The sequence below is a fragment of the Opisthorchis viverrini genome (assembly GCF_000715545.1).
Source record: "Opisthorchis viverrini unplaced genomic scaffold opera_v5_92, whole genome shotgun sequence".
Taxonomy (NCBI): Eukaryota; Metazoa; Platyhelminthes; class Trematoda; order Opisthorchiida; family Opisthorchiidae; genus Opisthorchis; species Opisthorchis viverrini.
The window spans coordinates 1,287,054-1,300,016 of NW_008751748.1; the positions used below are offsets into that span (position 1 = coordinate 1,287,054).

At 44.3% G+C, this 12,963-nt stretch overlaps 1 protein-coding gene across 1 annotated transcript in view; it reads right to left on the minus strand.

The window, feature by feature from the left end:
* T265_05106 (hypothetical protein) overlaps positions 1-12,963 on the minus strand; it is a gene marked incomplete at both ends in the record, with an annotated part of 104,489 nt that overhangs the window by 29,443 nt on the left and 62,083 nt on the right. The window contains 4 exons of the mRNA XM_009170023.1: positions 1,278-1,399; positions 4,432-4,572; positions 7,524-7,614; positions 10,560-10,644. Of these exons, the coding sequence (XP_009168287.1) occupies positions 1,278-1,399; positions 4,432-4,572; positions 7,524-7,614; positions 10,560-10,644 (439 nt within the window). The remainder of the gene's footprint in view (positions 1-1,277; positions 1,400-4,431; positions 4,573-7,523; positions 7,615-10,559; positions 10,645-12,963) is intronic.

A 12,963-nucleotide genomic window follows, 5' to 3' on the forward strand; every position in this document is an offset into this window, starting at 1 on the left:
ACGCACGCAACACCATTAGACGGGATCTATCACACGCAGGAGCAAGTGGAAATTTAATGGGTCCTCAGTCGCAGTTGTTATTCTCGTTTTTAAAATAGTAAAAAAAAATTATGGTCTCTACTTGAATTTAGGTGTGAGGTGTAAGAACCAGCCGTTTGTATTGACTTGAGTGGTAAGGGATAGTGAAAAATGTTCACTACAGAATAATAGTGAATATCCAAAACACTCGACCCAACTGAACCAAAATATTTCGTCGCACATTCGCACATGTTCGAAACAACCTGATGCAGACGGAATTTTACTATAACGGTGTGCAGAATTCTTTTTAGTCGTACAACCCACACGAGGAAGCACTCTGAAAGAGGGGACATTTTGGCAGTTCCCGAAGGTATTACTGTCTAATGAGAAACATTGGTGGGAAATGGGCCTTCGTTCTTCAGAAGTGACGATGATCACAAAAAGTTAGTGCCGTTCTTGAACGATACAACTGATTCGGATAGACCAAACTCTCGCTTTTAGCGAGAGTCTGGTAAACAATCGGAACGATGACTATTCAATCGGTTCCAAACTTTTTCCAGTTGATTAAAAAGCGAGAAAGGTTGTAGAAATCAGAAATCCTTTTCTGTTGTCAGTCACAATAGCTCGATATAATCACAATAGTCAATGATGTCCATTAGGGGGCCCGGAAGAATCACTTGGATATACAAGGGTACCAGCCAATGATGAGCACTATAATCACAACCCAAGTCCAGATGAAACGGCGGTAAGCCAACGATTACGTGGTTAATGCAAGTATCGTTTGTGGAATAATGCCCCGCAGGTTGAAGCTACAAAACAGAATTACATTGGGCCGATTCAATTACAAAGCGTGCAGGGCTGATGAGGATGTCAGCTGAACAACAACTACAAAACTCTCACAACTTTTATTCAATCAGGCCACCTGACCTATCATTTGCCTTTCTGAAACAACTTTTTATAGAGACATTGTACATTTTGAAATGAAAAGCCGCAGAAGCTGGGTCACTTGATTAGGTTCACCGAAACATCAGCTCTTCGGGGCTCGCTCCTAGAGGGTATCGATTTACTAATTAGAGAGTCTGAGTTGCCGTATGGTACATCTATCTACTTCCGTTAAGCAACTCTGTGAGAAATACAGCCCCATATCCTAATTAACAACAAATGCCATAAATGATAGAAAATTTTGGTGAAAGGGCATGTTCCAGATAAAACAAATGTCCAGGGTAGACAGCGAAGACGTAGACAGGACGGGAACATACCTTCTTCATCTGAAGGCGCTTCAGGTCAGCGCTTGAACTTCCACCTGATGGAGGGGCTGGGGTGTTACTTGAACTAGATAGACCGCTTTCACCATTTAAACCTTTAGTCCCACTTTCTGAATCTGTTAGCAGAGAGAAGAAAGAGAACAGCCTTGTTCGGATTGGTCAGAAAGCTATATTTCCATATTTACATCGTCATTGACCACCATCAACATGCGAAAACAACAACAAAGTGCGTTGGCCACAATTTGGAGCACCATAATGACTCCAATCATAGACATCACATAGGACAACAGGCCTATTGACTGAAGGAGAGTCTGCGCTAGTCTGAAAAATATTCGTCAAATATCCGTCAAGTAATTGCAACCATAGTCTGCAAATATATACGCTTGGGAAATTACGTGACATGCTTATTTCAATGAGGATGAGTCAGCTAAACGGACACATGCCTGTGTTCGTGTCAACTGACTGCCAGTTGGCTGTGCTTTAAGCTCAATGTCGCCCCGGTGTAAAATTCTACTAGCATGTGACATTTGTTTCTAACAAGTCTGATCAACCCGGTTAATAATAGTTCTCCGTTTGCTGTTTATACCACGACCGGTTTTCTTCATCAGTCGAGGCAGCGTACAGAGTAACAGAAAGCCGACATAAAACTGCACAGATGGGCAGTAAAAGCAACATGCGAACAATATGAATACAACACTCCCCCTAAAGAGGCCTTCCGTCCAGAAGATACTTTTCAGAAGAGTATACAATAAGCATGCCCTCATGGACGTCTGTGGAATTTTCCACAGCTCGGTATGTCACTCCTCACTTCACTCCTAAGGAGGAATAACCCAGAAAAATACAAAACTACACGTTTGATGAGTCATATGGCAATTCCACACGATGGATAAGCCAACACACACGAGGAATCTAACCTATGAAACCTGTTCGACCCGGCCAATAGAGTTGAACAATCAGCTTAGGTTTGCTAATTTACAGCTGGTTTACAGTGCAACGAACAACATCGAGATTAAGTTCCACTTTAATTTTTGGACGCCATCCAGAATGTGGAAGTTATTTATCAATAGTGTACCAATTACTGGTTTGAACGAATGCATTGAATGGTGGTGAAGGGGTTATAAACTCAAGCGACCTTTCGACTTTGATTGACCGCTAGTTTTCAAGTGAGTGACCAATGTTTATATGGTTATACTTCATGGAGGGGAGAATTTAGGTTGTGGTGGAGAATGGGACCCCGTAAACCTGACCTGGAGACTGCTGAAATCCCATGAGTATGAGAAATGAGACATTTACGGGGTAATTTATGGCATAATTATGCAAGGTTTTGGAGAGTTCATTCATTAGTCGATGCCTATTATTGATTACGACAGTCTGCATTCAGGTAGATTTGGGAGATTAGAGAAGATTCCAATGGGTTTGGCTTGAATACGAGATACAAACAAAGCCCAGAAGGGACGCAAGTAGAACCCGAGCAGCTCAAGGTTTATCCTGGAGCAACCGGCTAAAGACGTGAGGATTGGAGAAAATACATACAATCTGCCCTATAATTATACTAGGGCCCACAAACTTCAAAGATACTCCTGCATGTTTTTTTTGCAATCTGGAATAATGCTACCGGAGCAGAGATGATCTAGCTGAAGAGAACCCACTTCCTCTGGAAAAAGCAGAACTGATTCTCTGACTGAGGTATGCCATCTTCGGGAGAATTGATCTGCTCGGAAGTATCAAGATAAACAATGAGAATGTGAGCAAGCAGATTTCAGGCCACGAGAACCCCCCTAGATAAGAAAGGACTCGGACGCAAGGTTTATCCTGGAGCAACCGGCTAAAGACGTGAGGATTGGAGAAAATACATACAATCTGCCCTATAATTATACTAGGGCCCACAAACTTCAAAGATACTCCTGCATGTTTTTTTTGCAATCTGGAATAATGCTACCGGAGCAGAGATGATCTAGCTGAAGAGAACCCACTTCCTCTGGAAAAAGCAGAACTGATTCTCTGACTGAGGTATGCCATCTTCGGGAGAATTGATCTGCTCGGAAGTATCAAGATAAACAATGAGAATGTGAGCAAGCAGATTTCAGGCCACGAGAACCCCCCTAGATAAGAAAGGAAATGACTCGGACGCTGGTATTTCATTGGAGCAATTAATTGTCCAACAGTTAAACAGTTAGGGTTTCCATGTGTCGAAGCTCATTTCTCAATAGTGGATGAAGTACAAAGGGATATAGGTAACATTATAGACGATTCACTTTGGTTTAAGCCGCATTGGACCAGTGTCCTGGTACAGAAAAGTGCAGTCAGGCGGCACGACAGGAATTTGGGAAGGAAGGGTTGAGGAAGGCATATGCCAAAGCATAGGACCGTAAATCTGAACTATGTGGTTTGATGTGATGAAAAGACGGTGGAATTTTGGTAGAGGTTGCATAAAGTACAAAACAACATGTCCGTTGAGGACCTCGAATGAACGTGCTACCTAGCCCTGGGTGCACACGAGGGATTGGTGGTCTAAGTGGCGTTTTTTGGACAGCAATGTAAACAAAACTAGAGTTTAATCAATAGAGCCTCAAGCACCGGAAGTAGTAGTTAAATGTTAGAAGCAGACATCAACAGAAAACAATATAAAGCATTAGTTAGCGAGCGGACCATTGATACTTTAAAAGGAAAGCATAGTAAGGCCTCATTGGTCAATGGTGCACAAGCGAAGTGCGAATAAGTAAAGTGAGCAACAAAGCAATAACAATGCATTTTAGGGGAAGGGCTGGAAAATTGGCTTGGCAATTAGACCTTTTGCATTAGTTTGACTACTCCAGGTGACAACGGCCTTGGGGCCATCAATCTAGCTTCCTCAGTAGCTAAGTCTGGTGGCTTGGAGAGCGTTGGACTTACTTAGACAGGTGTACGCTGGCCAAATGAACTGGAGAAAGTCCCCTTAGTGACGAAAAACACTGTGAATTATTTGCTTAAATGTAAGCCCTGTGTGTGTCGGCGTTGCCTTCACTAAGGCGAGTTATTTTTTAAACAACCTGAGTATGTCGGGACGAGCAATAGTGTTGGTGCGTCATGCACGGTTCATAGATAGGACAGAGTAGAGAAACACTAGATAGGTATGCATGCAGTAGTGGATGGAGTGAAAAAAATTTACAACAAGATCGTGCCGATGGTTCGTGGAGCAACAGCGAACCGAACTTCCCATCAACATCCACCGTAAGATCAGGGTCTTCAGCAATGTCATTCTCCTCTTGAATGGCGTCAGTTTGACCCTTGAGGAATAACTCCAATTGTTCTACATGGAACAGAGGGATGAATGAAGCCAGCAAATAGAAGATCTGAACAGTGTTGATCATAATAAAGGAAACACAGTGTGAACAAACAAACTTTCGAGTCGCTGCTATTATAACATAAAACTGAATGACGCACAATCATTCGAGGTGCATGTATTCGTGTAAGCAACACTGATAAGTTGCACATGATGTAAATATAACATTACAAACCAGTTTACTTATTAGGATTTTCGTAGAATCTGAAGCAAGTCCGTTCATAACCAAGCTTCTGGCTCACCTATGGTTAATTGGTAACATAGATACTATCCGTGGACATACGCTTCTTCGACAGCACCATTGGTGTGTACGCTTCCCTGAATGAAACAGCAACTTGCTGAGGGGCGACATGACAGATCAGACTAAAATAAATAGGTCGTTCAGCAGTAACACCCTTCCAGTGACTAGCTGCCATGCCACCCTGGGGAAGCATGAGGGCCGAGATACTGCCAGGTTGCCCAAGGCTAGACGGGGGAAGTCGAGAGGCAGAGGTCGGGTTCGAACCACGGACCTTCCGGTCAGTAAATTCGCGCTCTAGCCACTTGAGCCATCTCGCCCTCAGATCAGACTACAGCAATAACAATTTTGCAGCAGCACAGACACAGTGTGTGGATGCATGGTTAGAGGGGCTGGAAAACAAGACCTGACATGAGCAACTCCAGGCATAAAAATGTTAGCATGAGTGTTACTAAAGCGAGTTAGCACTATAGATTGACGGAGCGAATACTTGCGGAAGAATGAAACTTGCGAAAAGGTGATAGTGAAAAAGAAAATCGAACCAGCTAAAAGTAGACCCGGTGTCGGTTACCAAGATAACAGCTGAAGAAAACAACTGGAGGCCCCCGCACCAAAAGGCCCACTTTTCTCTACGTACCGCTTATCGAATAGGATAATATTCATCAACAAACTTCCCACACGAGGATGGGTTACCAAATATGATCGTTCCATTTTTACGTACACGTACTTTTGTGATTGAGTTTACACAGACAAGTTAAACTGTTTCACCATCACCAGCATCAGAACAGCAGCAGCAGCAGTTTCTGTAAAAACCACGTACTTGTCGTACACTGGTTATGGTTTCCTTCACCGATAGGTTGGGGAGATAGGTGGGTGGCTGTACCCTGAAGACGGTAGCTGATATGATTGATGCGTAAATACACGGGTGTCAGTGGACTTTTAATCAGGGATTGGACGTGGAGCTATGAAGTGAAGGCAATATCTTGAAAGCATGTGCGCCGCTAAGGGCCCGAGTGAGCCATGAATGACAATGCGTCTGGTCATCGATGTGTCCAGTTCCGGGATCCCTATCCAGAGCCACTAATGACCAGCGCAGCTGAGTTTGTAATGGCTTGGATTGGACGTGGAGCTATGAAGTGAAGGCAATATCTTGAAAGCATGTGCGCCGCTAAGGGCCCGAGTGAGCCATGAATGACAATGCGTCTGGTCATCGATGTGTCCAGTTCCGGGATCCCTATCCAGAGCCACTAATGACCAGCGCAGCTGAGTTTGCTGGTAATGGCTTTTCATACTTCGCTGCCAAGCCATGGTTTGACCTCCCCTGGCTCATTTTCACCCTTCCAGTGGTTGTGCCGAATGAGCCCTTCGAGGAAGTCCGTCGAACAGCACACGGAGCACGTGACTAAGTCAGCACAACCTATAGGGTCTGATCAGTTCACCTATCATTGGAGAGTTGTTTCTTTCTAAAACCACTGGACATACTGATCCGGTGTTCCAACTAGACCCGAAGACAACGATGGTCATTGAGATTATTCTGGCGTCCTTGGCGAGCAGCGGCCCAGTTTCTGACCCGCATAGCATTGTGATCTCGACCCTTCACGGATAAGCTGGTGTCACGCCTACGCCACATGTGACGCAGGTTCTTAAAAGCTGTTCTGGCCTCCTAAATCCGGATGAAAATATTATCTTCCGCTGAAATACTGGGACGGATACAGTTGCCAAGGTAGACAAATTTGTCTACTAACTCAACCGACTCATCCGCGAGTATGATGTTAAGCTTCCAGCCCACACAGTCTTGCAGCACTTTACACTTTTCAGGTGTGAAGCGCATGCCAAACCGTGAGGCAGGATTATTTAGACTATTTAATATCGTTTGTATTGCCGCGGCGTCGAATAAAAGAAGAGCTATGTCGTCTGCAACAATATAATCACCGACTGCATGAAATCAGTGTTCAACACCGATACTTTGCCGTACAAATGTCGTTTGCGCACCCAACATCTGCGAGCGAATGCTCTGGGAGCATTCGGAACCCACAGACACTAGAGGCTGGTAGTGAGTCTTCTATAATCGTATCAATGACAAGGCTGTAGAGAAATGTGAAAGAGGACAGTCTTGTCCGACATAACTCAGTGTGATGAACTCAGGCGAGAGATTCCCCTAGACATTAACTCGGCTGCAGGAACTGGTGAACGGCACCTTAAAGGGGGGGGAAGCATTTATGGGTGACAACTTTGCTCCACAGACACTGCATAGTACGACTTTTAACCCTATGTTTTTGCAATGGATCGTACAGAGATAGTTTAAAGCTATATTCACAGCAGTTTGGGAAGGGTGTTACGACCATAATAAACCCACGGCACTGAAAAGAAAACTGACAATGGCAGAGTGCGAATTAATGGTCGTTGGCGATGCACTGAGAAGCAAACATGCTGAGTGATAATAAGCAGCACTTAATAACGGGATGCTTTCGGAGCGAAACAAGCAGTAAGGCGAAACAAGGGAGAGAGTAACCGGATCATCCCGATAAACCCATACTTCAGTAAAGAAACAGTGCTAGAAACACAGTAAGGAGAAATGCGCGGATTAAAAAGTAGTAAGCCACCTGTACAGAATGCACAGTGGCACAATAATAGCCTGGCTCAAGAGGAGGAAATTAGACCCAAAGTAATCGCAACTTACGTTTTTCAGCCTCCGGTTTCAGACGCTTGTTCTTGATCAAAATTTTTCGTTTTAATTTCTCTGGCGGAGGTAGTGGGGCGCCTGGTTCTAACTACATAGGATAGGAGACGAAAAAACGTATACTACGTCCGATTCAAGTTTGATCAAGGTTTTCTTCGTCCAATGTAAAAAAAAGACATAACACTCGACTTCCAAATTCAGTCAGGTGAAAGAAACAGACCAACTGGTTATCAGGGTAGGTTGGTTTAGAATAACGGTAGCACCGAAATGGCGGTAACCCATTTTCATGAAAAATTCCATCAAAGAGCTGATTCTTTTGGACAGGGTGAACTAACTGTACGATAAGTATAGTGGTTAGCTGATACCAAATCAATCACTAGATTAGAGGGTCGGTTCAAGTAGGATTTGTCACGAGTGAGGCCCGGACATTTGGCATGTGAATCAAACGCACACAGCAAATATTGACTTGAGAAAAAAGAAAAAGACGAATAACACAAGGCTGAGCCATAGGAAACTTCCGGCTGATGATGGCTGTGCCCACTGATAACCACTAAATTTGCTAAGTGGCGTTGGTTTTGGCACGTACTTTGTAAGCCGAGGGACCATCTGGCTCGCAGAGCACATTTAACTCAGCAGTTTGATACGTGGAAGTGATTGAGAGGTGGATAGTATATAATATGGTAACGAAGTATGAAAATACTAGCCACTAAGCGCATTCGGGTCGACAACTACCGTCCTCCTGGATGTGGATCTCGGGACTCGACCTACCAATGGCTAACGGCACTGGCAGACACGGCTCAACCGCACAGACAGTGGCGGTCCTCCAGAAAAGCTATCGCCTTCAATGCGCAGTCACCCAACCTCCCGAACTAACTGATCATGACATCGTCCCTAATGCTTGACTGTATATCTCCAAAGTTCCAACATTCGGGTGACCCAATCTGTAGCACCTGGAACCAACGTACACTCGGTACTGGTTTATGGAATAACACAAGGCTGAGCCATAGGAAACTTCCGGCTGATGATGGCTGTGCCCACTGATAACCACTAAATTTGCTAAGTGGCGTTGGTTTTGGCACGTACTTTGTAAGCCGAGGGACCATCTGGCTCGCAGAGCACATTTAACTCAGCAGTTTGATACGTGGAAGTGATTGAGAGGTGGATAGTATATAATATGGTAACGAAGTATGAAAATACTAGCCACTAAGCGCATTCGGGTCGACAACTACCGTCCTCCTGGATGTGGATCTCGGGACTCGACCTACCAATGGCTAACGGCACTGGCAGACACGGCTCAACCGCACAGACAGTGGCGGTCCTCCAGAAAAGCTATCGCCTTCAATGCGCAGTCACCCAACCTCCCGAACTAACTGATCATGACATCGTCCCTAATGCTTGACTGCTCCACTCCAAAGTTCCAACATTCGGGTGACCCAATCTGTAGCACCTGGAACCAACGTACACTCGGTACATGGTTTATGGCTGAAGAAGTGAACTGAACTATGAGGAAGGCAAACTTATTAAGTTGCCCACAAATAGCCAGCTCAGTTGTTTCGCATTGATATGCTTCTCTTTGCCAAAACGAATGCAGTCTTGGAAGCGAAAAAACTGCGAACTTTATCAATAAAGGTGTACTCTGAAGCTTCCAGAACAGGTATCAAGAAATCAGATATCGTCATCCATAAAACTGTTTGTCAGCCGCTTGATTCCGGTGTACCGAATTAGAATATGTTTGTCTACGCTATTCAAATTTTGGGTGCAGAAGCCACGAGAAGAAAAGAAGTTCACACACAAGTTCAAACCAATTCTAATGCTATTAAGAGAGGCGGACGATATCTGGCATCAGAAGTGTTGGGTATATTTAAGTGCACACAACCTATGTTGTCTCACGGACAACTATGGAACGGACGGGTGTCTTGGAATAAAGTGAGATAGCAAATGACCCAGAGGCATCTGGAGTTATGGTGCTCCTGAATTCGGGGTTGCTGCCCTTTAAGTTCAAATATTAATGAGTAATCTCCCAAAGGAAGACATCTGCGAAATCCCGGCAATAACCTCTTTCACTAACGGAAACCTAGTGTGCAATATCTCTTAGCAGAGATCACGCCCCAGCACGATACTCCAATTTCTTTCACCATTGGTAAACTCCTCCCATACGGAAACCAGAAAACAAACTCAAGACGAAATTACGATAGTACTCACGTTTTTAGTAATTAATCATTGTTACCAATGCAATGAATGATTTTTGGCTAGGAAGTTGGAATGTCATTCTGTCGAATCATAGCAGGACGTGGCAATAATAACCGGTTAAATGCACGGCTAGATCCATCGATGTCTTAGATGCCAAGTTGCACAGTCACAAAGCTGGGACGGCATTTCAAACACGCATTCATTGGAAAGAAAACGCTGTACCAGAGGTACTTCCTGTTTCATGAGCAACAATATTCTTTCCAGTATCAACATTGATACAATCGTGAATTCCAGGTGATATGCGATTAGGTTTGGAAAACAGCAACGAACACGGGATTCTGAGTCTAAACCGGTTCAAGGGTAGACATAATTCACTCGCTCCAAGTAAGTGGGCTTGGTTGGGGTGGAGCAACTGCGCGCATTATAAGCACCCACAAACCAATTCAGGCGGTCAAGGTTTACGCAACAAAATCGTGATTATGAAAACTAACTTGAGAAGCGGGCTACCTTGGGACTGGGGACTTGGTCGAACCTCGTCTATGGGTTAGGTAGATAAATTTTACGGTCAAAAATGTTTGGGTATCCGGCGAAATAGATTGAAAGAAGCCCAGGATGTTCAATTTCACTAAGTTTCTACAGGATTTTCGTGCATGCGTTCCAAATGCTGACCGGGTACCTTTTCGGCAGTAGATTAATGGTGGAAAACAAAGATCCCCCGACGACTCTGTTGCATGGTACAAAGTCGTTGACGAAATAAGAAATCCACATTGAGCCCGTAGCAAAACAAGTGGCATAAAAGAAAGATATCAGTGCAAGCAACAGAGTAGTGAGGACTGACAAACTCACAGGAAATCCATCAATCGGTTTAGTGAGAAGCATGTCACCCAAGATATCTTCGCAATATTTGGCCAACTTGTACTGTTGGTGTTTGCTAGACAGTACACAGAAAAGTAAAAAAACAGATGTGCTATAAAGAAAGTCAGCGAGCGGTGTCGTCTATAGAAGTGATGGTTCTGAAACCGTGGAGACAACACACACGAGAAATTCACTTCGTAAGGTCCCAAGCTAAAGCTGTAATCACATATAATATGTTTCGGCAAGAGAAAAACACTCGAAGCGAGAAATGACGTGTCGGTTCATCTGTTTCGCAGTTTGAGAGACCGGCACCAATCGCCGTGTGGCTCGCAGAGCAGCGACCCATTAGGAAATGACAGAACCAGTAACTAAGGTTGGGTCAGATGACCACAAGCCCACCCGACACACGTCTTCGATGAGTGGGCCAAATTAGTCAGTGGTAGATATAAGTTCTAGCCCTTCGGCTAAGCTCAGCGACAATGGATAACATCAGCTGAACCAACACAAGCTAGACGGAGAATCAGCTCAACCTTTTAAACCTGCCCTCCTGACTTGCAGGATGAATGTAAAGTGCAAGGTCAAACAAAAAAACGAGCGATTAGGTGAAGTTTTCCAGTGTCATACCGCCGTTCTACGAACTTGTCATTGCTAGCAGTGAGCAGGGATAGTTATTTGGTGCATGGAGCCGGTTTATCATGTCGCAAGAACTAGTTGTATAACTTTAATGAATATTGAGAGATACGCGAAGAGGAGACTTCTTTACCTGACAATGTGTCCTCGAAGGGTAACGAAACTCAAGCTATAATTTTATTATGTTTTGAACCGTTTCATTAAGGTGACCCCTCGAGAGTAAAACATATGCTGAGCGCTGAAAAAACAGCCAAGTTGAAAATACAAAGCCCAAGATGATAGAAGAGCTCATGAAAACCCAAACAGGAACAATTTGCAGCCATAGTTGAACAAATACCATCATAGTCCAAAATAATCGGTAAAAAATTAGTGGATTTACAGCTGGAAAACGTCCCGTTTTTTCAGGTTAAGCAAGCTGTTTACTAGGTTGATTGATGGAGAACCAGTCAGTACGGTAAATGTGTGGTATCAGTCAGTGAGGGTGTAGAAGTTAACTTGGGAATCATCCGGATACTTAAGCCAATGAATCCCTTGGAGGGTACGTTATAAATTTCGTCTGTGTTGGTTCGTAAGCGTTAAGGTGATTTGGTTAGGAGTATGAGATTATGTGAACTTTTGATCTGTTTAGGATGCGTAATTGGGACCAAAGCCACTTTTGTTTATAAGTCCTTTCCACTGATAACCTTACACTGTCACGTGTCAGCTCGACTCCTACTTGACGCTTTGCATCACATCGATTATGACGCATCGGGGCGTAAATCGTCATCTTCAGCTAAAAGTTCAACATTTTCTAGAACCGGTTTTGTATTCCGTGTCCAACGCATGTACCGCCGTTATCGAATACGTCTGGCGCTCGACATTCATTTTCGCTTCTTGGCGGTCTGCTTATTCTTCTCCTGTGCCCACCAATTTAAGTGTGAAGTTCCCTAGCCGCCTGTTGTATATAAACCTTGTAGACAGTCCCTGATTCTATCAACCGGGTTCGTTTGGTTTGATGGTAAGCCGCTCTGACCATTCCTGTAAATGTAACTACGTCAAAGAGGGTAAGACACGCTGCACTGATGAGTGCGAGTGTAAGTGATGGACATACAATCAAGGCCAACCCACAATGCTAGAATCTCTTCAAGAAAATCTGGTGTGGAATACGCTGAACATGTTATTTGTTTTTTCGGACGGTCTGGAGTGTCTACAGTGTGATGGCAGTTGGGGAAAGTGCCAATAGCGACCGTTCACCAGCTGCACGTTACTCAGTCAAAATTATTGTTTCTCGTGACGAAAAGATCATAAGGGAGGAAGTGACCAGTTTTGTTGTCCTATTTATAAGCAAGAACGCTCGGATAGCTTAATGGCCTAATTCAGTCGTAGAGTGGCCTCTGTGTTGAGTAGCCGATTGTGGACACTACAAACGATATGTTCCCTCTTTTATACCTACATTTTTATGGTGAGACTATTTTGCAGATAGTTAGGTCCCAGCGGCTCAGAATCAAGCGCGCCGAAGAAAACGAAGAACACTGTTTCACATATCCGTCATTATTAGAACTTTGGATGCCCACTGCGCATATGAGGCGAGATGGCTCAAGTGGTTAAAGCGTGAGTTAACTGACCGGAGGGTACGTTGTTCGAACCCGACCTCTGCATTTCGACTTCCCCTGTCTAGGCTTGGTCAACCTGGCAGTATCTCAGCCCTCGTGCTTCCTTCGGGTGGCATGGCAGCTAGGCACCGGAAGGGTGCTAGAGCTGAACGATATATATATATATATACATA